Source organism: Pinus tabuliformis, chromosome 7 (assembly GCF_031772625.1).
Source record: "Pinus tabuliformis cultivar Carrire ecotype Pingquan chromosome 7, CPIR1, whole genome shotgun sequence".
In the NCBI taxonomy this organism is placed as follows: domain Eukaryota; kingdom Viridiplantae; phylum Streptophyta; class Pinopsida; order Pinales; family Pinaceae; genus Pinus; species Pinus tabuliformis.
Window position 1 is genome coordinate 986,704,478 of NC_142293.1, and position 27,720 is coordinate 986,732,197.

Consider the following 27,720-nt stretch of genomic DNA (forward strand, 5'->3'; position numbering starts at 1 on the left):
AAAACCTTCCAACAATATTTGATTAAATTTAGAATTAAACTAATAAAAAAATATATATATTAAAAAGATTTATTTAAAATATATATTTTTAAAATCTTTTAACTTAACTTATGTATTTTAATGAAAATATTTTCCACACTTCTCAAAATAATAATAAATAATTATTTAAATATTTAAATACACACTCTTTAACATTTAAATATTTATCTACATATTAACATAATTTGTTTTTGGATTTCAAAACTTTTCACGAGCAATAATACCAACAAAAAAACCAAAAAATTATACCAATATGCTAAAAACCTTGAAAATCTAGGTCATAGAAATTTATGTCCACTTTTAGTTATTAGTTACTAATAACAACCACAGAGAATATTTATGTCGACTTTTTGTTATTAGTTACTAATAACAACCCCATGTAGTTTATACAAAACATTAATACTGTTAATGTTAGCTAACGAACATGCTTACTTTAACTATCACCCTCCCCGAAACCAGAAGTACACACGCTGGCGGGTCAACGAAAAAGTGGCAGGCAGTCCACGGTGTTCCACGAGGAACGGTGTGATATCCGCGTAGGATTCAAAAGAACCACATGCGTTTATTCGAGGAGCTCAAACCCTTTCAGTCAGTATCTAATTCTCCACCACCGAGATTCCACCTACCCTTCCGCCCACAAGGGTTGATTTTATTTCCTGTGAATTGGGAGAGATTTGACATTTTCTTTCTTTATTTATAGACAGTTAGCGAATTCGTCTCTTGCATTCCTGTGATACGGAGGGTGCAATCTGTTCCAAATTTTGTAGAACAACTTTGACAGAGTTTGGATTAGATGGGGAGAGGGGGTAAAGCGGAAGGGGAAGGCAACGAGATGAAGGAGGTGGTGAGAGTGAGAGTGCTCTGTCTGCATGGGTTCAGGACAAGTGGAAGCATTCTGCAAAAGCAAGTTGGGAAATGGGAAAATTCGGTGTTGGAGAGAATGGACCTTTGCTTTCTGGATGCACCTTTCCCTGCCGAAGGAAAATCAGACGTGGAAGATCATTTTCCTCCCCCATACTATGAATGGTTTCAATTCAACCCCGTACGTTCGTTCTCCTTTATCGCCTCCACTAGCCATTCCCCAATTCTGGAGTTTCAATCTTTAGGAAGCGCTTTTTAATAATCCCATACTCTGTTCTGTTGGTATTGTACAGCAATTTACAGAATATCGGAACATGGACGAATGCCTGTCATTCATAGAAGAGTATATGATAAAAAATGGCCCCTTCCATGGTTTGCTTGGATTTTCTCAGGTGGGTCGGTAGGCAATTTCTGCATTGAAAGCAAACATGCGTTCTTGCATTTTCTTTATTGCATCATCATGTTATTATAATTAATACTATTTTCTACAGGGTGCGATTCTTTCCGCTGCTCTTGCAGGTCTCCAATCAAAGGTATTTTGTTTTTGAAGTTTGTTCTTTGCTCTAGAAAGGTAAGGTTTTTACTAGAACTGGAAAGAGGAGAATACATACAAAGATGGATTCTCAACTTTTGCTTCTGTTTGGCAGGGTTTAGCTCTCACCAGAGTACCACCACTTCAATTTGTGATAATTGTTGGGGGTGCAAAGTTCAAAGCATTATTACATTTAAATCAATCTGCTTATTCCTCTGCTATTAAATGTCCATCGCTTCATTTTATAGGTATGCGGTTCCCCCTTAGCTAGAACTTACATTCATAAGCATGCAGAATGGATTTCTCTTTTAAGCTGTATTGTGATTTTTTTCTGAAGATTGATATATCATGTTAGTGCCAATTTTTTTCCCAAAAAATGTCGCAATTTCATTATTGCTCTGAAAGAATTTTAAAATTACATTCTTCGCATGTTTTTCTCAAGCATTTTTTGCTAACTGTCTTCACTTGGGACATTCTAAAGCTCTAAAAAAGAGTCCTGATATGAAACTACGCCTTTTCTGATGAATAACTACGCCTAAAGTCCTGATATGAAACTACGCCTTTTCTGATGAATAACTACGCCTAAAGTCCTGATATGAAACTACGCCTTTTCTGATGAATAACTACGCCTTTTCCGATGAACAACTACGCCTTTTCAACTTCATCAGATCTAGTGTATCAATAAAAAAACTCCACTCAAAAATGGATATCCTTTCCATTCTGTCCACTCAAAAAATGAATATTCTTTCTATTCCGGAGATACGACTTCAATATCTAGAAATAAAATAAATAGTATAATAAGAAAAACTAGAGAGTAAATTTTGATTAAACATAAGAAAGACCTCAGAGCATCTCTATCCCACCATTATTTCAAGGAAAAGAGGGCAATAATATTTCAAAATATGATACTATATATATTCCAAAATGAAAGCTATATCATGCTATGTCGAGGACATTGCATTTTAAATAATAAAACATCTTTCCTGATTAATTGTAATTAGTCTGCAAAATTTAACTGTTTAATTTTTCATATTATAATCTGAAGAATGGGAAAATTCCTTATATCTTATCATGTCAAAATTGTCTATAGGATTAAAAAGCTTGCATTATTTGCTTTGTACATCTAGCAGTAACATCTTTTGACTGGTCTGTTTCCAAATGATATCATAAAAGCAAGATTGAGGATTCCCACTATTAATTATTTTTACCAAAAAATTCAATCAAGTACCCTGGATGATTCCCAGAACTGATGTATTTTGGCAAAAATTCAATAAAAGTGCACCATTGTTCGATGAATAATGGCAAAAGCTCAATGAAAGTGCTCTAGGTGAGTAATCTCATGCACTGTTAGTGTAACTGAGTTCAACATAACTACTTGAAACAAACTACTCTTTTTCTGTACCAGTGGCGGTCAATAGTCATATTTAACCTCTGTCTAGTATCATGCTGGTGCAAGTTATACTTTATAATCGCCATATATGCCAACATTAGTAAATTGCTTATTACATATAACTTGTAAGTTGCACAACTGATAAAATTATTACCTCAATTTGTCATCTGCATTGTTAGCATACTCAGACGCAGGTCGGAATTGGTTAGCCCCAAAATTATTGCTTGGTTCAGAACCAACCGTTGACACCGTAAACATCTTGGCCAAATAAAAAAATACTTATAATATTCAAATATATTTATATATACTTTGTCTAGTATTATGTTGGTGCAAGGTATAATTTTGAATCTCTGTATATGCCAACATGAGTAAAGAGTAAAATGCTTATTCAGTGTAACTTGTAAGATTTTTTTTACTCTTCCAGGTTTAAAGTCTGGTGAAAATCCCTAATACCTCTTTTCATTTTTAGGATGGTATTCAAGGTAACTCCTAAAATCTTTCGGGCACAAAGCCGGTTAACGACAAGGCTCAAATCCATTATAATAATTTACTTAATATGAGCTCAACATAACACTTGTGGGAATTGAACTTGGGTAGAGAGGATAACAATCATTCCTTCTAACCACCCAAGATAAATTTAATTGACATGTAACTTGTAACTTGCACATTTGATAAATCTATTACCTCAATTTGCCATTTGCAATATTTCCATACCCATACTCTCAAAATTGTTTAGTCCCAAAATTATGACTTGTTTCAAAACCAACTATTAACTTAGTAAATCTCTCAATCAGATCCATAAAGTTTGTAAATTTATACTGCATGTAAGGGTTATAGGAAAACTTTATTGAGACACATAAATTATAAATTTTGAGATAGAAAAAATTAAAGTTCTAAAACAAAATGCATAAGTATTGAAAATACAATTCACTTTCTCTTACTATTATCCTGACACAAAGTTGCATGCAACTTTCCCTTGGATACAACCTTACAATGGTTTTGTGGAGGGTCTTGATGTGCATTTTGAATATATAGGCCAAGCAATGCTTCCATTTTACTTAAAACCTGCATGGTAGAAAGGTGCCTAAGCTCTTTACCAATGCACACTTCCATAGGCATTCTTTTATTCTTCTATACAAAAGTTTCTTTTGTATGTTTCAATTTTCGAATCTCACAAATCCTTGATCAAGGGGTGTAGGTGGAAGGGTTACATGGTACTTTTTGCAAATGTGCTGAAGTGTTTGAAAAAATTGTTAAGTGTGTTGAAAGGCATCCTAATTTTTCTTTTTCTTTGTGTGAGGTTTGATGGTTTGATTCTAAGTTGTACGATTCGGGGATATGGGTACAAGTTTTTGAAGCAGAAGTGCAATAGAAATGGGACCCCAAAAAATTTGGAAATAGGTAAAAATATATATATGACAAGCAATATTCCACCATTGCTTATATCAAGATTCTCATCATTAGTATCACCCTTTGCCTCGGGACATTACACAACACCATCCAATTTTGATGACACTGCTTAATCTCCGGGCCTTAAAATGTGGTAGAAAAAGTTTAACATGCGTAAACATTGATTTTGGTTTGAGTGAAGGGTACATTTTTGCTAAGGCCATGATAGAGGAGTTGAGCAATCAACACCATGAACTTCAAGCTACATAAAGGGCTTAATGCTCTTGATTGATGTCAATCCCATACCCTCATATGTGATAGAATTCAATAACAAATCTACGATACTACCCATCCTGAAACCCTAGAAACTATAAAGTTTGTTGAATTTTGCATGGGATATGAAATTCTACTTTCTCCATATGAAGTACAATGAGGTTGAAACCACTCTCAAACATCTTAGAACAATTAATGGTAATGTCAAAATTTAAGTAAAAGTTGACACTCTTTATCTTTCCTTCTATAAAGGTGTAAAAGGAACGATAAAGGAAAAGTCAACTTTTACTTCAAGAATTTAACATTACCATTGATTGCCAACATTTTTGGTCAAACCAAATCAAAATAGGCAGATTTAATGTAAGAAACATGTAGTAGAACTATTTGTATGGCTTGGAAACACTTTTCCATCTATAAAAAATGCATTTCCTGCACATCAAACCAAAGTTGCACAAGTGGAGATGAAGCAAGTGCGTTTTTTTGGAAGCGAAGCGTCATTGACTCATTTTCCAAATTTTCTCGAAAGCGAAGTATCCTGGAAGTGTGTGTGTGTATATATATATCTTCAAAACAAACACCCATAATGTCAAATTAGTTACAAAATATATGAAAGCATGCATACTTGTACAAAATTCAAGATAAAAGTGGCATCTGTAATACATTAATGATTAATCATTTGAGCCTCAACCATCTAGAATGTAGATTCTATCAATTACAAACAAACATACAATTTTTAAAGTTATATAATAGAAAGTAGATCATTACCTTGTGGAATGAAATAGGTTATCTAGCAACTGACAACAATAACATGACCAAATAATTATCTTTGCAAAATGGGCCATATACGCATCGAAATATGAAGACCAAAAGGTCTAAAACAATAAATTGAGCTAGTTGCGAAAATCTACACATCGAAATATGAAGACCAAAAGGTCAAACAATAAATTGAGCTAGTTGCGAAACACCTCTCTACAGTAGAAGTGTTCACCAATTTTGAAAGCACCCATGTTACCAAATGTTGGAACTGTGGCCCGTGGGATAACATCTCCATGCATGTTTCACCACTCCTTCACAAACAATGTCCCCCCATTACTTATATTGAGATCTTCATCACTAGTATCATCCTTTATTCTTCTCATCTTGTCTAGCCTTTGTCTCTACCTCTATTCTCTAGGGACATTAATGAACATTCCCCAATTTTGATCAAATTGCCTAATCCAAACCTTAAAATATGATAGAAAAACCTTAGCATGCCTGATCAATGATTTTGGTTTGAGTGACGGGTACATTTTTTGCTAATTCCATGACAAATGAATTGAACAATCAACACCACCAACATTGGGGTACATATAGGGCTTGGTGCTCTTGATTGAATGCCAATCACATACCCTCATATATGATTTAATCTAATGAAATCCCACAATTCCATTGATCCTGAAATTTTGAACACTATTAACTTTTAAGTCTACAGAATTTTCAATAGGATATGAAATTCTATTTTCTCCATATGAAGTCCAATGAGGTTGGAACCACTCTCAATCATCCTTGGTCAATTAATGGTAATGTTAAAAATTTATGTAAAAGGATGAAAATGAAAGATAAAGGAGAATGTCACTTTTACTTTAACATTACCATCATGAAACATTTAGGAAGCGTGTAGGGAGCACCTAGGGAGCATAATTTAACATTACCATTAGGGAGTATCTAGGAAGCGTCTAAGGAGTATCGAGGGAGCACCTAGGCAGCATCCAATAAGCATGGTTCATCACATAGCGGTTCCAAAATTATAGAATCGTGCAAATACATCCTGAAGCACAATTCCAAGGGCACCTGGAAGTTGGTCCACAATTTCACACAGTTCACGGTTCCAGGGTCTGGTGCGTGTGTTAGTTCCTGCAAGATTGCATGGTACATGTTCGTACTTTCAGAAATACATTTCAAGGCTGTAGACACATGTTTTTACGTTTCCAAATGGAAACGTGTATGAGACGGTACTTGAAATGGTGTTTCCTACAACATATGTTTGATTCCATTGCCAAACACATTTCACCCCCAATTTAATGAAAGTGAAATATAAGTAAAGGTGAATATCAATATTAACTTCAAAAGTTGTAAGCAATTGCGAAAGGAGATTGATTGGATGAAAAGACTTGGCTGACTAGACCCACTGTTAAGTAGTTTAGTTAGCCAAGTCAGATTTTGGTCTAGCTCCATCGAGTCAATGGTTGGCTTTTAAACAATTTTTCTCAAAAACTAGTAAACTTAGCCAAGTTCAGTTGAATTGGCTGAGTTTGGTTGTAAACATATGATATTGGAAACCAAACTCGAACATATATTAATTGGTCTCAATGAATGATGTACACAATATACATAAAAATACAACAAGAAACCGTTGAACTAGTTTTCGAGTCTTCTTGGACTCTAATAACCACTTACAATAACATAAACCTAATCTTGAGGATTAGCTGTCTAACATTCCCCCCTTAATCTGAAGGGATGTACTAAAGTCCAAGAATGAACGCTCAAAATGCAAAAATGCATCTCAGCCAAGCGCTGAATGTCTCTCAGAATTGGATTTTAAGGATAACCACAAACTAAAGATGGTGGTTTTTAAGAGAAAACCACAAACAATACCCACATCTGGAACCTTCATAGCAATTCTCAGATCAATCAAAACAACATGCCAAAAGCATGCAATCATGCTCATTCTCATAGAGCATAAATAAAAAAACTCTATCTACAACTCTGAATCTGAACTTAGACTCTAGACTATAGCAACAAAATTCTGATCTCTGTTTGTCTCAGGCTTGCTTGACAAATCTTCAAACCTATAGCAGACCATCAACAATTCCCCCCTTGTCGGATACAGGGTGAGAAGTATTCTTCATCACTGCAAGCTTGGTCAACACTCTCGAGCATATCCTGCGGTATGACCTGTAAATTTTCTTGGTTGTTTTTGACCAATCACAAGAAGCAATCCATCTAAAATTTAGCTTCTGTCTCGCAATAGTCTTCTTTCTGGAACATCTATTTGAATAGTGATTGCGCTTTCCACAATGCTCACACGAGTGAAGATCAAAACACTAATCTTTCTCATGTCCAACTCTATTACACTGTTGACATCGATCAAATTGTTTAGGAACAACACCATCCAAAAATCCAACACTACAAAATTTTATAGGTCTAGAAAAATCAGAAATATGAAAAGATATATCCAAGACATCCTTGTTATACGCCAAACTAGTTTTGTTTTTGTTATGTGTAATTTCTTCCCATGGTCTTATAAAGGTCTTGGAAACTATAGGCATCTCATAAGAACTTTTTGCTGCATCCAAATTTTCTCTTGTAATAGTCTGATCCATCCTTGATTGTAGATTAGAATCAGGGTCAAACAAAATGTTGTCTTGAAGAAACACAGGTTCAGAATCACAATTTTTTTGTTTTTCTGAAGTTTGTCTCGTTGTAATGCGACTCTATTTTGAGAAATTCAATCATCCCTTGAGCATTTTTCAAACATGTTTGGATGTTAGAAAGTGTGTCCTTGTTGACTTGGACACTGTTATGAACAATAGATAGCATTAAATTGCTTAATAACTGTAACAAATCATCGACTCTGGCCATTTTGTCACTGAGAATACGCCTAATACAAGCAAATTTACAGGGATTTAACTGGGTGTTGGATTCAACATAACTTGACAAGTAAGTGTGGTCTTAAGTACACAACTGGGTGTCGAATTCAACATAATTCGACAAGGGTGGTCTTAAGTACACAAAGCAAGTGATACTACAAAGACAATAACATTACTTGCTTCCTCCTAAACCACTTCTCAAAGACTTTCACCAAAAATATGCCACCAGATAAAATAATTTACTTTTCAAAAATGCTTCAAAACATGATTGTGCAACCCTATCTAGGGCACTTACTTTTACCTTGGCTGCTTTTAATCTTTGGAAAATAAAATTTATTGAATATAATTTTCCAAATCAGTTGCTTCTTGGGATGACAAACAATTATTACTATGTTAAATACACTTGTCAAAAGTCTTGTGATCTCGAAGACAAAATATTAAATGCTGCACATAAATGAAAACTGCTAACAATTGCTAACTAATCCTTCCTCAAAGCTTCATAATACATCTTTGCAACTTTACTACATCTGGAACCGAAGGTATATTCTCAAACAATGTAACAAAAGAATATTCACTGTGGAGTGTGGACAATTTTACCTAGTGCAGCCTTTTCTCCTCTGTTGTTTTTCAAATCATTTAAAATTTTAAACTTTCTTCTGTGGTGGTAATTTGCCATGCAAATCCAGACAGTACTGCTGCAACTTCGACTTCTTGCTCTGAATATGTTGGAGTCTTGGTTATTTGTTTGTTTTCAAAATAGAAATATTTCTAGAATCTGACTTCGACTGGACTCTGAGGGCATTCAAACAACCAAATATTACTTTAAATTACAAACTTCCCGCTGTCCTCATCAGCTGCTTCATAAACCACAACTTTTCTATTTCTTATAATTATTGGCAATGTTGCATTTATATTTTCCACAGTTCTCCACTGAATTCACAAAATTACTATAGTGAAATTAAGCAAAAAAAGAAGGCAAGAAATTAACGTTACATTGTTGCAGCTGAAAGATAATGACTTCGCACATGTGAGTTATAATATTTTCACATATTTCCAGACAAATTCTCTGAAATCTCCACAAGTTTTACAATAACGCTCGATAAATCTAATGTTAGCACATCTAGCAGCACCTGGCCTTGAGGATCAGAGGAGCTATTTGGCTGAGATTTCGTTCTCTTGAAATTGAGATCCTCACATTGGCATGAATGACAATAAAAAAATGCCTCGAGGCCCAAATAGTGTCTCCCTCACTAATCCATCTAGTATCGTATGCAATTCATATGTGGCAAGGCTCAAGATTGTTAATTTTTCATAGGGCTACATTGTTCTTTGCTTTGATAATTGCATTTCTTCATTAATACATTAAGTCAACCTCTTATCATCATTACATTATTCAGATCTACAACATTATTCATTAGCATGTGCAATTATATAAAAAGAACAACATCATCATCATCAATGCAGCGTAACATAAAGGAACAATAGAAGAAAACCATGCACACACATTGAGACACTAGGATTGGTCCAAGACCAGGGCAAAATCCACTATGGGGAAAACCCTTGCAAATCTTCTTCTTCTTAGATCGTCATCAAATGATTCAGCAAAAGAGGGTACAATGATCCATAACTTTATCTATGCAACAAAGCAACTAGGATATCCATGAGACAGATCTAATCATGCTTATAACCACAACCCTGATTCTGAGGACTGCTACTGGATGTTGCTGTCACTGTGCTGAACACTACTGTCACTGAGTGGAATCTTCGGAATACTGAAATCTCATCTTTGAGTCCTGTATGCAGGGAGGAGGGGTTGTGCGAGTGTCTGTAGCAGTCCTGGACGCTGTCTGCAGGATTGGAAGACTGCGTCCATAATAGATTTAGACGCTTCTAGGTGAACTGGATGAGGGCGTCCGGGGTCAAACATACCCAGATCTACGTCATACCCTGGACTCTCTCATAAGGCTTCTGTACGAGTGTCTATGGCAGCCTGGACGCTCTCAGGACCATACTATGCGTGCGTCCGGGGACCAAACTGAGTAGCGGAAACCCTAGCCTCTCGGACGCTCCCATAAACACTTTGTGCTAGCATCCATGGCTCCTTGGACGCTGTCAGGACCATACTATGCCAACGTCCTGGGACGAAAATACTCAGTACATGCCAACGTCCTCGACCCAGAAAACCCTAGATCGATCCAGAAAACCCTAGATCGATCCAGATAACCCTAGATCAGTGTGAGCTTCGACCCTGTAGTTTCAAACCCTTTGCGCGAGTTTTCCTCTGTCAAACCTGTGCGAACCAAGATAATAAGAGAAGAGAAGATGGCTTGATCAATGTGTCCAAATGAGCTTAATGTCTCTTCTATTTATAGGCTTTCATGAGGGTCCACTTGTGGTTGAGGCCGACTTGTCCAATTTAACATGTGCTTAGGGCCAACCTAACTCAATATACATGAGTGAATAATGAATTCAAAACCAACTTTTTCTTGTCTAAATAAGGTGATATTTAGGTTGATTTTGGTCCTCTCGAAAAGAGGAATCTAATGCAATCATCATGCCAGTCATCTGAGCTGTCCAAGGTGAAATTTGACCGCAGTTGCAAAAATTAACACTCCCTCTCAACTAGGGAGAATTCCACTTGCCAATATCTGTCCATCGATCAATATGCCATTCTTGTGTCTTCAAGTGTCATCACGTATCATCCCTAATCATCTCTGTCATGTAGTCATCATGCAATGACCACCTCAAGTATCTCATCATCACAAATCATCAATGTACATCTCAATCTATCCCTTATTCTTGCTTATCTCTTGATTGTTCCTGCTCGTATGTTGAACATTCTCGAATCTAGAAGAAGAAGAATTTGTTACCGGAGGGGAGCTTAAGCTACCACCCTCTATCCATTAGGCTGCTACCTAGAATCTCTGCCAGCGGGCTACTACATAGAATATCATCATCAATCGTCATCAGAGAGCATATCATCAAGGAGCACATCTAAAATTGGATCCACATCGGAGAACACATCTCGACTCGGAATCTCATGGGGGAGCTATACATCTACAATCCCATATCAAGCAATAGGATATCCAAACACACAGGGGAGCACATCTTGACCTTGGGATCTCATCAGGGAGCTCAATCTCAACCTGGAATCGCATAGGGCTATCTCAATCCATCCTAGTGCCTACTGATCTTCCCATCGAAGACCTTGAATAGTCATGTGGTAGAACACCTGCATCATAATCGACTTGGGTTATACACCCAAGTACACTCTCAACTCGTTGGCCAAACGAGGAGCGATATTCCCGACAAGCCCTGCTTGTGGGGACGATGGCAATTGGGGTATACTCTGCAACAACCTAACAGGGGAGCAACATTCTTCGACCTTATGAAGATAGGGGAGCAACATTCTTCGACCTTATGAATATAGGGAGCAACATCTTCAACCCTATGGGTAATACATAGGGGTCATTCCCATTGTCCAGAGTTTCCTCAACCCCAGGAGCCCTCTATCTCAATTCCTCACCCTGGGAGCTCAGACAGGGAGAAAGAGTTGGCTCAATGTCCTTGATCAGCGTTGCTCTCATCATACTCAAATTTGGTATCTGCTTGTCTCAATAGCAACTGTTTCCTGTTCATACATGACATCAAATCAAATATCATGTCAGAACACAAATAATCATATAAATCACAAAAGGATATCATAATCATTCTCCCTCTCAAGGAGGTGCTAGCCAAAAGACTAAGCTTGTTTCGAACAACTGCACTATCTCAATATATGAGAGTATCTCGGTCCCAACTATAAATATGGGATTTTCTGCCAATCGGATCTCACTCTATGTCATCACAATGTATCCATGTCATATCCAGATCATGCTCAGACAACTCTCTAAGGAGATTCTTCATCCTGCCTCACAGCTAGCCATGCTAGCAACATCGTACTCATCCTCAATCGTACTATGGACCTCTCATCCAAGATATCATGGCAGATCTCATACTAAAGCAACATCCAAATGTGCTTAACAATAATCTCTATCAACAACAATACATCCATGCAATCACATATCATAGGAGAAATATCTCAGCCTCAAAAATAGAATATCTCATGCAGATATTTCAAAGGATGCTCGGTGGCAACTCTATGTGAATGAAGTGGCTCACTCATGAATTTATTCAGGTTCTATGCACATCATATATATATATATAGATGGATGTTCAAAATGGAACATCAATGCTTCAATCAACTGTCAGATGCCATGTCAAGTTCAATAACATCTTGAACTTCAAATCAGAGTATCCAAGGATTTGCATTTCCATTATTCAAAAATGTTTCTCAATAGCTATGCAATATAGAATTTCTTTCCTAAATTCCAGAAATCGATTCATCATGCCATGATACATCATTTCGAGCTTCAGAAGCTATCTCCCTCTGATTTAGATCATCAGAGGCTCATCACCTATCAAGAGTAGACCATCAAAATATAAAACCAAAACCATAATCAAAATCAAGGCCATACCTTGGAACTCATCATCCTGACTTCATCAGATGACTGTCAAATATAGCCATATCTGGATCGGGGAGCTTGCTTCATGAAATGCTCTCAAGCATAATGCCTTACTAAGCCAGCATAATCAACCTTACATACATCAATGGTGTATCATCACATCAACAAAGTCAACTCACCAAAGTTTAGAAGTCAGATCACAACCAATATCAAAGTCATCAATATCATAGTATCAATTCTTTCAACTAGGAGACAGGTGGAGCTCATATCAAATATTGACTTCATTTATTATTATGCCAACAAGTTGTAATCAGTCATGCAAAATCAACCCAAACTTCATCAGGTCATTCTCATAAGTCATTTCTGTCGCTAGGTGCAAATGCATACACCAAGGATGAGTCATGCAGGTTCCATTTTCATGCTGAATCACAACTATCATTACCTCAACCATTGTGCTTGGAACAAGGAGGCCAATTTTCAAATACCCACATAAGTCATTGTGCCCACATAACATTGACATCAGGGCAAATAAAAAATCGTCAGATCAAATCATTAAACATCAGGTCAAGTCCAAATTTGCTATCGTAGAGAGATCTATAGTCAAAGCATATCTCAATCATCAATTCAAAGTTATTGTCAAGCATCATGACAAAACACTGTTCATCTATATCAATCAACCAAATCATGCCAACCTCTTGTAGCACAAACATAGTGACATATCTATATGTATGTCCCGGTCACCTGCAAACACAAGTTCAATTTGCATGTTCATGTTATGGCAAACATTCAAGCTTTTCCTGCTTGCAGATCTTGCTATCTGCAACACATATGTGGAACTGACATCTTCCAGGTGACCATCCAATTTCATGCACAATACTTCATTTTTATGTGATCAACAACTTTAGAAATCAGATTACAATGGCAGAATATGTCAGAGACACCTTGATTCAGAGTTTAGACAACTTCAGAAAGCTTCAGATGATGGTCAATTATAGTCAAACCCCTGGACGCTCCCTTCAAGTTAGCATGGGAGCGTCTTTAGCTGCTTGGACGCTACCTGGGCCTTAGCATGCGTGCATCCAGGGACGAGATTTCCCAGTTCTGTGCCTGTGTTCAGAGCATAAACCCTAATTTCTGTACAAGCTTCAGATCTGAGACTTTGCTGCAAATCAATAATGTCAGATGCACATAAATCATACTTCAACAGTACAAAATGCAAATAGTAATAAGAGTAAGAATCTTGAGAAGAGATTCTCCCTTTGACTGGGAATCTATGTCATCAACCTGTCTCTACTAGAGTCCTCAAAGCAACAGATAGTGCAACATCATATCTCAGAGATTATGAGTACAATAACACTTTATATCAAACCACTCCATCAAGTTAGGACATTCAGTTTAACCATATGTCATGACCACAAGTAGAATATCAATCTCATAGTTATACCTCTAACATCATGCTTATCATGATTAGTGAGATCAAGTTAGGTCACTCAATAAAAATTTATCAAAACAACGAGAGTGCCATTCTCTCATTCCATATGCTTTCATCGTGCTTATCACAAGCATTATCAACAGAATCATAGAGCTATCCTTTTATATGAAATCCATTTTGACAAGTATCAAGAGTATCATTTACTAGAGTCAAGGTGCTAGCCTTCTTTATAGGATCAAGATGTCCAACGGTTGGATGCTAACCAATCATCAAGTGTATCAATGTATTAATATTAGATAGCCTCATAGAATTCAAGAAGATCAAAATGTTCAACACCAAGCGCATCATTTCATCATAGGAAACATAGATCCAAGTTGCTTTCATATGCATGTATGAGCCATCAAAGAAAGAGACATTCTCATCATACCTTAGGGCTTACCTAGCCATCAATGTTATAGCTGAAATACAACATACCATGCATACCTTGTGGTATTCAAATACTTGTACACCTTCTCATAGGCAATTGTAGTGCTTGTCACCTTTTCATCAAGGCATGAAGCACTTTGTCATCTTATAGTGCATCTTAACCTTTTCCAGCCCTCGCCATTCTTCTTGCATTTCAAATGATCCTCAAGAAGGATCTATCTTATCAAGGAGGTTAGAAACATCCATATACTCAAATACATATGCAAGAAGTATAATCAATAAACATAATCATCAGATCCATAAGTCTAAACAAAAGTAAGAGGCATCATGAGTCAAGAAATACTTATCTTCAATGAGAGGTGATCCTCTCCCTCTTGAACCAATCTTCAAGAGCCATCAATGTCCATGGTCCATATACCAATGTTGCCTTCAGTTATCCAACCAGGCCTGCTAGGGATTATCCCATCTAGGGCTTCATCAAATCTTTGTCAAGTGCTTGAGCATCTTCACATTGACCAATTAGGTTCCATATCTCATATTGTTTCCATAAACCAGGGTTTTCTCTCCAACCCTAACCTCATAGAATCCATCAAACCCTAATAATCAAGTTGCCTAGGGTTTTCTTCAAACCCTAGAATTCTTTTAGGTCTCCACCATCCTCTTCTTGCTTCCATCAAAGGTGTCATCATCGGGGTGATCTCCATGGCTTTTCTTTAGCCCAACTCTGATACCATGTTAATTTTTCATAGGGCTACATTGTTCTTTGCTTTGATAATTTCATTTCTTCATTAATACATTAAGTCAACCTCTTATCATCATTACATTATTCAGATCTACACCATTATTCATCAACATATGCAATTATATAGAAAGAACATCATCATCATCATCCTCATCAATGCAACAAAACATAAAGGAACAATAGAAGAAAAACATGCACACACATAGAGACACCAGGATTGGTCCGAGACCAGGGCAAACCCACTATGGGGAAAACCCTTGCAAATCTTCTTCTTCTTAGATCGTCATCAAATGATTCAGTAAAAGAGAGTATAATGATCCATAACTTTATCTATGCAACAAAGCAACTTGGATATCCATGAAACAAATCTAATCATGCTTATAATCACAACCCTGATTCTGAGGACTGCTACTGGATGCTGCTGTCACTGTGTTGAACATTGCTGAACATTGTTGTCATTGAGTGGAATCTTCGGAATACTGAAATCTCATCTTTGAGTCCCGGTTGCAAGGAGGAGGGGCTGTGTGAGCGTCTATAGCAGTCTTGGGCGATCTTTGTAGAACTAGAAGACTGCGTCCGGAACAGATTTGGACGCTCCCAAGTGAACTGGATGAGGGCATTGGGGTCAAACATACCCATATTTGCCTCAAACCCTGGATGCTCTCATTAGGCTTATGTGCGAGTGTCTATGGTAGCTCGAACCCTATGACCATAATGTGCGTGCGTCCGGGGACCAAACTGAGCAGAAGAAACCCTAGCCTCCTGAACGCTCCCATAAACACTTTGTGTCAGCGTCCATGGCTCCCTGGATGTTGTTAGGACTCTGGACCATATTGTGCCAACGTCCCGGGATGAAAATACTCAGTTACATGTTAGTGTCCGAGATCAAGAAAACCTTAGATTAGTGCGAGCTTTGACCCTGTAGTTTTGGACCCTTTGCGCGAGTTTTCCTCCGTCAGACCTGTGCGAACCAAGACAATAAGAGAAGAGATGGCTTGATCAATGTGTCCAAATGAGCTTGAGGTCTCTTCTATTTATAGGCTTTCATGAGGGTCCACTTGGGGTTGAGGCCGACCTGTCTAATTTAACATGTGCTTAGGGCTGACCTAACCCAATATACATGAGTGAATAAATAAATTAAAAAACCAACTTTCCTTGTCCAAATAAGGTGATCTTTAGGTCAATTTTGGTCCTCTAGAAAAGAGGAACCTAATGCAATCATCATCTCGGTCATCTAAGTTGCCCAAGGTGGAATTTGACCGTAGTTGCAAAAATTAACAAAGATTACCATAAAATGATAAATTAAATAAAGAAATTAATTTTCAAACCTTTCTGCGTCAGTGAGCCACACGTTCTGCGTCGGTGAACCAAATGTCGTTCTAGTTGCGCTCTACTTCACAATACAAACCTTGTTGGCCAGTGCTAATCATGCACGCAGGGGTATTCTCTGCAACGCCGTGGCCCAAAACAAGACATACAGACTTAGTATAAGAGAATTCATCTTGTCTTGCTGCTAGACTAAATTGAAAAATCTCTTCACCTTCAAACAGGCCAACATCATGTCTCAACGACGACTTCAATTATCCCTGTGTCGAATGCTGAATGCTTATTTTGCGGGACTAGATGCTAGAAAGAAAAGATATGGATACCAAGAGGTGACAAAATATGATCACCGAACTATTGAAACCAGGCGTGAAAACACATATTTGGTGAGTGCCAAAGAGGGTCATATGAGATAACGCGCATAAATAATGCAGAGAAAATAGAAAAATCTTCTTCTAGGCTATATTACCATTACCTGAGAATGGGTATCAGAATACGTAAATACAAGAATATCTGTACGAGCAGATAGTCCCAGTGATGCAAGAAATTTAGCCATAGAGTCTTGCTAATTGCAACAGTGAGTCAAAATCTAGATGCATATGGTGCATATGTTTCCTTCATCCAATGTTTAACACTACTGCCACCTTGAGGCTTTGCAAATTTTTGTTATGGCTTGTTGCTAGAAATGTATCTTCTTTGCCCTTTTTCCTCTGTAGATACATCTATGGTGTCATGTAAAGGGTTTGTATATAGGCAGTCCCAGACATTCATAACAAATTTGTTTATTTTTTTATCTCCCCGCTTAGTCTTAGAGCTTCTCGTAAGGGGCTTAGTGTTATGAACCTAAATGCAAATCTTAGATGATAACTTGCAGGAACATAGAGCAACAATCTGAAAATCTGAAAACTAATATCTAATGTGAAAATCATAGGGCACTGAAAGCAGCAATTTTCACAGTAGTTACTATTACAATTACATCAGTAAGCATGGCCACATAAATAACAATGAAATACTATGACGCAGCAAAAGCCACATCTACCCACATTATGCAAATAAAATTGCATGTCACACTATGTCTCAGGAATTTTAATATTCTTGCCCAGTAAAACCTTCTTAAACCAAGGTTTAATGCTCCTTCAATAAACTCTATTCGGAAACGTTTTATTTAACTATCCAAACTCTACACCTTTATAAACCTTTGAGCGGAACCTTATAAATCCTTCATAATCTTTGGTTATTTCTTATTACCCACGCATATTAACCACACCATGGATTTTAAACTTTGGTTAAAACTCAACTTAAACCATAATACATTAATCCCGCTTATTTTTATTATAATTCCCATATAATAGAAATATTTCATAAACCACACTTAAACTGTACCTTTCCTCCATTCCACAAACCTTTGCACATATATCGATGCTCTCCTTAGCACATTAAATCTTCGCCGTTGATCTCATTCCTCAATCTGATGGTTATCGCACAATAACTCGCGCCAACTAGCTTGGCCAATCTCCACTGTTTATTTCTCCTACCTCAATCCAACGGTGATCGCGTCATATCACGCGATTACATGCGACTGATATTAAATCGAGAGCGCGCAAGAAAAGTGGTTTTCTCATGCTACGTGTCAACCCCTCAGGTTAATCGCGTGAAATCGTAGAATACCATTTACAACTTTTAGGGCGTGCAAGATACCATTGACCACTTGCGAAGACCGCTCCATCCTTCTACTAACACTGGTTTTATTCTGATCCATTCACTCTTGACTTTATTTTGTGCGACTTAATCCTAGCCGTCTATCTCCCTCACTCTCGTTTGTTGATCTGACTGATCCAACGACTGTACTTTGCTGCGACATCCTTTTGTTTCTTACTGTGTAATAGCCCATTCGGTTTTCTGCCTGTGTATTTGTTCTCGCCTTGTGGTCTTCAATTGTTCTGCTCTCGATCTTCAGCGCCGTTACTTCACTCCTTTGCACCTTTACGCTTCCTTCGTAAATCCTTAGGTTTTAGGAAACCTTGCAGTTATACCTTCATTGTAACATTAAAGGTTTTCTCCAATACTGTCTGTGTGCAAGCCCATAACACTCCTCTGTGTATTTCATCTCTGGTTCTGCACACCTACAAACCTATGTTACGCAGATTTATTCTAATCCACACACAATTTATAATTCAATTACTCAATCCACACTTGCACAATTTAGAATTAAAATCTCTTTGTATATATAAACAAGTAATTACATAATGAGTCTCTCTCTCTTTGGCCTGATTTTCTAATCAGTGGCCTTTTCCTTTCCTGCCCGTAGGCTTACAGTGAAATCCTATCTAATCTCTGAACTCTAATTCCCTAACTCGTTAACTCTCTAACTAACTATCTCTCTTTATGCCTTTTAGGCTTACATTTATACAAAAGGTTCTGTAACCCATTTCGCTTCAGATCCTTAATCTTTTGAACTAAATCCTGAATATCCTCTAAGTCCACTTTTGATTCAACTAATCTCTAAGGGTCCTCTCTAGTTCCACAAACCATGAAACCAATTCCTAATCTAAGATTTACAATTGATTTCCAAATCTCTCAATCCTTATGGAATCTTAACTAGCCTAAATCTCTCATGCTCTCCAACATTCAGGAACATTACAAATATGTCTCACAATATTTAATTAAATCCTATTCTTAATATCCCTCATAAAAATACTTAAAAACATTAAAATTACATTAATTTAATACTCAGGAAACTAACTTCCTTGAAAACACAAGACCCCCTATGTCTACTAAAATACACAATGAAATTGTTGAGCTGGATGCTCCTGCATCAGAGTTCCAAGGTTAAAATAATCATGATCTCCAGATCATGTGTTCTCATATGTTGATAGAAAACCTCCAGGGTCCCAAACTTTAGTTTGTAGTTGTCTGAATGCTCTGTTCCTTTGTTGCTGCTGTATGTTTGTTGTCTTCTGTTTCATATTCCTCTCCTTGTCAATCAGTTTCAAATTCTGATTGATCACTCTTCCTGTTGCTGTTAATCTCCTCCATCTGGACTGCTTCATCATTAATTGCCATAATTCTTCAATCTCTATCTCCAACACATCCTTGGGCTGGTACATACTCTACCATTTATTGCTGTACTTTGTCCACTCATCTTCAAACTGCTGTTCATTATCTTTTCTTTGAAGTTGTCGAATTCTTACTACCGCCCTTTCATCCTTACCCTCTTGTGACTTTCCAAACAACGTCTGTTCAATATCTGTAAATTTATTTTTAAAAAATAAATGGTCCTCCAATTCCCCTTGTACTTGATTCCTCTCAAATACATCATTATGTTGTTCATCAATTCCAACATATTTTCCTTCTTCTTCTTTGACAACCATAAGTAATTGTCCTTCACTTCCTTGACTGATTCTGATAGTCAATTTAATTTCTTCAAGCACGGTATCTTCATGCTTTTCTTTTTTCTCATCAGCATGTCTGTCCTGGCAACTTCCAGTCTTCTTCAGTTCTAAAACTGACTCTTCAACTTGAAACATGTTTGTCTCATTTTCATCAAATCTTGTAATCATAAAACAATTATCAGAATTAAAAATATAAGGCCTCATTACCTCTTCTTTCTCTGGCAACATCTCGGTATGTTGCTCTAACTTTTTTTTTTCTCTATCAGCATATCAGTATGCTGATTCAACCTCTTTAAAGAATTCTCCAAAGGACTCTCGAAACTGTTAGCAAGTCTCTCTTCCACACCATCTGCTTCAATTATGTCTTTCTGCTCTTGTTTACCATAGTGAACTCCTTATTCTGTAATTACACTGTCATACTTTGAGTTTTCTAGCAAATATTCCAGCAATTCAATTTCTCTTTGACATTTCATAAGTACTTCACCATCACTTATAATTCCTGCATTTATACACAAATTATCAGTTTGAGAATTACAAGGTTCAATAGTCTCAACTGTTGCTTCACATATTAGCTCTTCAGACTGAATTTCATCTCCTTCTTTCACAAGAAATTGTTCCTGTGTTGTAACAACTTCAAACATCAATGTATTACTAAATTCTTTCTACTGCAATAATTCACTGCTGTTCTCATTCAAGAGACATTCTCCATCATTCTTTACTTCAGGGTATTTATCTTCTGAACGATACTCTTCCATACTTTTGACAGCTTCAAAAGATTGCTCATCCTCTGCAAAACCTGTAATCACATCAAAATTATTAGATTCAAATTTACAAGTTTTCATATCTTCTTGCTGATCTGAATTTGTCCAATAGTTCAAAAAATCATCAATAATTCCTTTTTCAGCGAAGTAAACTTCTTTCTGTCTTGAATTCGCACAATGGTTCATAAGGTCTTTCACAGATCTCCAGTCTTCATCTTCACCCAGAACTTCACCTTGTTCTGCTTCACAAATGGAAACTTCCATTCTCAACTCAGCTTCTCTGAGTTCTTCAGACTTCAATTGAACATTCATTACTTGTTCAAGCTTCATTTTCTCTTCTACTAACTGCATATTCACCTGCTGATTTCTCTTCTCTTGTAGCCTTTGCCACTTTACTTTCTTCCTTATGACATAACCATACTTCTGGTCATCTTTATTCATCTGCAACATCTCCATCAATATCTCAAGATGAACTACAATCTCAGCCTTCTCCCTCTCATATTCTTCTTCACTTAATTGTCTTTGTAGGCCATTTGCCTTGGCATCCTCTTTCTTCACTTTTCTTCTGCTGTGGTCTTTCTTATTCCCTTCTCTATCTTCATGAGTTCCTCACTCACTTACTATGAGGTGTACTAAAGCCTCTATAACAGTGAGTCCTCCCTGTTGTCACTTACCTCACCAAGCTCTCCTCTGTACTTGGTCTTTTGGCAAGCACTTGGTTCTCTATTCTCTCGAACCTCTTTGAGCACTTCTCTCTGCTCCTTCTAGGCTTCAACTCATCTGCACCTTTTAAGAACACAATTGTCCTCTTGTATTTCAATCACAAACGAAATACTAGGTTCTGGCCACCTCTTCTTCCACTCAGAAACTCTTACCAACTTTCTTCATTACTTCTTTTCTTTTGCTGAGATACTTTCTTTTACCTACAACCTGAATTCTGTAACCACAATCTTCAAACCAAATTAAAACAAAACATATCATCTCACCTTCAAGATCTCTGCATGATCTTGTTCTACCATTCACCTGCACTTTGAATGGATTGTTCTCTGTTTCTTTGCATCTGCAAATTCTGCTACACTTTATCTCTGTGTGCCTATTGTTTGTCAGATTTAAAATCTGATCTCCTCTTGCCTGTATACATACCTCCAAAACATAACTCTGTTCTAAGTTTTCTCAAAGATTTTTTCACGCAGAATTTCCTTGTTCAACTTTGATACCAAAAATGACGTAGCAAAAGCCGCATCTACCCACATTATGCAAATTAAATTGCATTTCACACTATGTCTCAAGAATTTTAATATTCCTGCCCAGTAAAACCTTCTTAAACCAAGGTTTAATGTTCCTTCATTAAACTTTAACTTTATGCGGAAACGTTTTATTTAACTATCCAAAGTTTCGACCTTTATAAACCTTTGAGCGGAACCTTATAAATCCTTCATAATCTTTGGTTATTTCTTATTACCCATGCATATTAATCACACCATGGATTTTAGACTTTGGTTAAAACTCAACTTAAACCATAATACATTAATCCCGCTTATTTCTATTATAATTCCCATATAATAGAAATATTTCATAAACCACACTTAAACCTTACCTTTCCTCCATTCCACAAACCTTTGCACATATATCGATGCTCTCCTTAGCACATTAAATCTTCGCCGTCGATCTCATTCCTCAATTCGACGGTTATTGCGTAATAACTTGCGTTAACTAGTTTGGCCAATCTCCACCGTTTATTTCTCCTACTTCAATCCAACGGTGATCACGTCATATCACACCATTACATGCACGATCGATATAAGATCGAGAGCGCGCGAAAAAAGTGGTTTTCTCATGCGACGTGTCAACCCCTCAGGTTAATCGCGTGAAATCGTAGAATACCATTTACAGCTTTTAGGGCGCGCGAGATACTGCTGACCACTTGCGAAGACCGCTCCATCCTTCTACTAACACGTGGTTTTAATCTGATCCATTCACTCTTGACTTTATTTTGTGCGACTTAATCCTAGCCGTCTATCTCCCTCACTCTTGTTTGTTGATCTGACTGATCCAATGATTGTACTTCGCTGCTACGTCCTTTTGTTTCTTACTGTGTAATAGCCCATTCAACTTTCTGCTTGTGTATTTGTTCTCGCCTTATGGTCTTCAACTATTCTGATCCCGATCTTTAGCTCCGTTACTTCACTCCTTCGCACCTTTACGCTTCCTTCGTAAATCCTTAGGTTTTAGGAAACCTTGTAGTTATACCTTCGCTGTAACATTAAAGGTTTTCTCCAATACTGTCTGTGTGCAAGCCCATAACACTCCTCTGTGTATTTCGTCTCTGGTTCTGCACACCTGCAAACCTATGTTACGCAGATTTATTCTAATCCACACACAATTTATAATTCAATTACTCAATCCACACTTGCACAATTTAGAATTAAAATCTCTTTGTATATATAAACAAGTAATTACATAATGAGTCTTTCTCTCTGTGGTCTGATTTTCTAATCAGTGGCCTTTTCCTTTCCTGCCCGTAGGCTTACATTCAAACCCAATATAATCTTTGAACTTTAATTCCCTAACTCGTTAACTCTCTAACTAACTAACTCTCTCTATGCCTTTTAGGCTTACATTTATACAAAAGGTTCTGTAACCCATTTCGGTTCAGATCTTTAATCTTTTGAACTAAATCCTGAATGTCCTTTAAGTTCACTTTTGACTCAACTAATCCCTAAGGATACTCTCTAGTTCCACAAACCATGAAACCAATTCTTAATCTAAGATTTACAATTGATTTCCAAATCTCTCAATCCCTATGGAATCTTAACTAGCCTAAATCTCTCATGTTCTCCAACATTTGGGAACATTTACAAATATAACTCACAATACTTAATTAAATCCTATTCTTAATATCTCCCATAAAATTACCTAAAAACATTAAAATTACATTAATTTAATACTCAGGAAACCAACTTCCTTGAAAACACAAGACCCCCTATGTCTACTAAAATACAATGAAATCACTGAGCTGCATGCTCCTGCATCATACTAGTAATAGCTGCCAATATAGTAGAACTGTGGCAGTAAGCTCATAATGGTAAAAAGAACAGCCGCAAAATTAACCAGCAGACTTTATATTGCTAGAGCCTAGAAATAGTAATATTATCAACAACAGTAATAGAACAGAAGCTTTTCTAAGGAGGTTGGAATGCCAACTCATAATCAACAATCTCTAACCAAGGTATGATTGCCAAGCTTAGTCTCGAAGCAAAATGACAAGATCCCTCAAAACCTTAACTTGACCTACTCTAGGCATGGAAACTTATTTAAAGTTACCTTTGCTCTTTACAGCATGATGCCTTTTGCATGGGCAAAAGTAACTTAACATAGTAATAACTTTTTGGATTAAAAGATATTTTATTTTACTAACCTCTGTTAATGGTTCTTAATACACATACTGCCCTTCTTAATACAAAAATAGGCTTTTTATTTATTATTCACTCATTTCTGGCATTTCTTCTTTGCTTAGAAGTTGGACATCACTAAAATCTATGAGTATCATAGCACTTAGCCTCTTGAAAATCTTCATCTTAAAGTTATTGCTCTTTTGCTCAATGTTCTTATTGTTATGTCTATTTTGTGTGTTTTTCTTTTATGCATAAGTAGGTAGGTTGCTTCCACCAGCCTATTGCTGCAGGATGACAGGTGGATAACAGTGTTGGACAGAGCCGAATACATTGTAGTTACAGTTTCCTTAAGTAAGGAGAAAGTTTATTACAAGCTAACGTGTTTACAGTCTTTTCAACATATTCTCCACGTGAAGTGATCAAATTATCTGCAATTCAGAAGTAAATCTTTTAGGATCCAACACTGCATCATTTGGAAGCACTGTAGATTTCTTTTGGTTCTGGTCGATTAAATATTGTGATAAACAGAATAGCAGTTTCACTCCTTCCTCAGAACAAAATCCTTGAAATCTGATTTTGCATGGATCTTGACTTGATGATTTTTTCTATGTGAAATATAGGACGCACATGTTCATCATAATGTGGTGAAGAAATTGAATGTTTTTGTTTGGTCCAAAGACACTGAAACTTTTTTCTTGCAATGCATCCAGTACGTTGAATGTATCCTATTAAACATCTCTAGTTTCAAATCATCAATTTTGGCTAAATTAAGGTATGGTACTCAGAAGATTCTTAATGTTTTAAGTAAGGTTCTTTAACAAATATTTTAGAAACATTGAACATGGATTTAAACAATTTTAACAGAATTCTTAGCAGATCTATGTATGGAGATAGGTGAAATCATAAATTGATTTATCTAAATTTATTGACCAGTATTAAGCAGTGTTCCACGGGGATGCGTCCCCCCAGGGTCGGGTGCGCGCACCCCTCGCACCCCACGCACCTGGGACGGGGGGGACGTCTGGGGAAACGTTTCCCCATGTCTCCCATTTGGGGAGACACGGGGAGACGTAGGGGGGGGGACGTTTCCCCAGTGTGGGGGACACGACTCCCCAAAAGGGGGATGCCTGGGCGTACCCCCTCAAAATGGGTTATGCGTCCCCCCTTAAAGTTGCTTGTAAACAATGATTTATGATAGGGAAAACCTATTATTTGACCCTATTTCCCTACTAATGCTATGCAATTCATGGTAATGTTTGATTCTCCTTTATTTTTCATTTTTATCCTTTTACTTAAATTTTTAACATTACCATGAAATGACTCAGGTTGTTTGAGAGTGGTTCCGACCTCATTGGATTTCATATGGAGAAAGTAGAATTTTAGACCTCACTCAAAATCCAGCAGGACAGTTTTTTAGGAATTCAGGATTCGATGGATTGCAATGTTTCCATTGCATTTTGTCATGTACAATGGTATGGAATTAGTATTTAATCAAGATCACCAAACCCTCTGTGTATTTTAGAGTGACTTTTAGACTCATCACTCCACTGTTTTTGAGTTTTAGCTATATCAATTTACTATTCCAGACTTTCGATTTCAATGTCTATTATAGTCTATTTTTCTTAGTACTAATTAGATTCTAGAATGATGAATGATGAGTTTAAATTTTAAATCAATTTAGAATCTAGAATGGTGAATTTAATTTTTAAATCAATGTAGATTCTAGAATGGTGAATAATGAATAATGAATATGGATCAGAGTATTTCATTATTGAATTTCGTGGTCTATGGATGAATCATGTATGTATTAGTAAGGATGATGAGTATGGATCAATGTATTTCATTCTTTAATTCAAATATGTATGTATTATTGTATTTATGCTTTCGTTATAGAATATGAATTTGATATATATATATATATATATATATATATATATTAAAAAGGAAAAAAACTATATACCCTGACGTCCCCTTGTCCCCCCTAAATTTCCCTAAAATTTGAGGGTACTCCCACACATCCCCTTTGTGCGTCTCTCCGCACCCGCATCTCCCCGTCCTGGAGTCTTGGTGGAACATTGGTATTAAGTGGCCCTCAGACCTATTGGTTCCTAGTTATGTGAGGTACCTCTTTCTTCTTTTTATTCTTTTGCTTTATTTTCAGAATTTGGGCCAAGTATTTGGGACTCTGCTCCCAATGTGCTCTCCTGCACATTGTGTGCATCTCTAGCTCCCACCAAAAAACTAACGTCAATTTGTATGCGCTTTCCTTTCTCCATCACCTGCATTCATAAGTTACTGTGTTCCGTATTGTTGGTTTTGTAACTTTAACCATGATATTATGATATTTTATTTTTCTCCTCAGTGTGAATGTAAACTAATAAAATGGTGCCTAAGATATTTGCTTCCTTTCTGCTTTATTTTTATTTTTTTGACTACCCTCAGAAAGCAATACACTTACATAAATTTGAATCTAGTCCATCGTTGTTTTTAGTGAACTGCAGCAGGTTGTACTCATTGTTGGTAGATTGAATATTGCTTCAGGTGATAAGGATTTTCTTAAGCCTTATGGAGAGGAGCTCCTGAAATCATTTGTTGATCCTGTTGTCATCAGGCATCCAATGGCGCACACAGTACCCAGATTAGGTGTGATTGCAAATTTCAATTTTCAAGTTGTGTGAAATTTAACGTACTTTTCAATCTTTATAATCATCAACTTTTGGTATTGAAGGAAATATGTCTAAATTCACTGGTCTACAATGGCTACATCTGGAAAAAGGACACATATTTGACAATCTGCTGATGCATGGATTTTTGACAGATAACGAGGGAGTTAAGGCCATCAATTCCTTTTTGGATAGAGTAGAAGAGTCTATCACTACAAAAGCTGGCAATGCAATCAACTATCTAATTTCAACTGAGCAAAGTGAGAAAATAGAGCTTGAAGAAGAAAGTCATTAAAGGTGATGGGAATGTTTTCTTACATATTCCATGCCATGTATAACATAAAATCTAAATTCATTTCAAATAAATTAAAGTTTCATGATGAAAGCAGTCTGATGATTGCAAACCACACAATCATTATATATATATTGATTATTGGAGTTGAATAAACCCCTTGGAAAACATATTTTTTTGGTGAACATGAATATCTGTCTCAAGCTGATAATGATATTCATAGGTTATGGGGTATATTCTATGGACATGATTTGGCCTTTGAATTTCCTTACCACCAAATGAAACTATTTCAATTTTAATGCAGTTTTCATCTCATGAAAGCAGTTTATGTCCTATGGCTAAATGTCGGAAGATCCAGCAAAGATCACCTTTGAGGAATTCGGCACTATTGTATCCGATTTTTGTGAAACCAAAAAGGCCTTAAGAATACTAGACTACAGAATGGTTTGTAGAGACCCTGTCTCTGAGCTTGAATATATTTAGGGCCATTTTGCATAGGCTTAAATCAAGGTAAATTGCATTTGGAATTTGTTTGATTCTGCATAGAATTCCGTTATTAGATTCAATTAAAATTAATGTAAGTCAATTTTACTAAATCCTGAAGATTTTAGCTGGTCTCTTAAGGTTGCTCCTGAGGTATTTTAACTAAAATATTTAAGTTGCTTATATTAGCGTG

At 36.7% G+C, this 27,720-nt stretch overlaps 1 protein-coding gene across 1 annotated transcript; it reads left to right on the forward strand.

Moving 5' to 3' along the window:
• The first annotated feature begins 615 nt into the window (after positions 1 to 615).
• LOC149250915 (uncharacterized) lies at positions 616 to 27,720 on the forward strand. Its single transcript, XM_089459274.1, has 7 exons — positions 616 to 1,081; positions 1,194 to 1,292; positions 1,392 to 1,433; positions 1,548 to 1,680; positions 26,631 to 26,732; positions 26,908 to 27,049; positions 27,369 to 27,720. Exons 1-6 carry the CDS (start codon positions 833 to 835, stop codon positions 27,045 to 27,047), a joined length of 765 nt encoding a protein of 254 aa, XP_089315400.1. The 5' UTR covers positions 616 to 832; the 3' UTR covers positions 27,048 to 27,049; positions 27,369 to 27,720.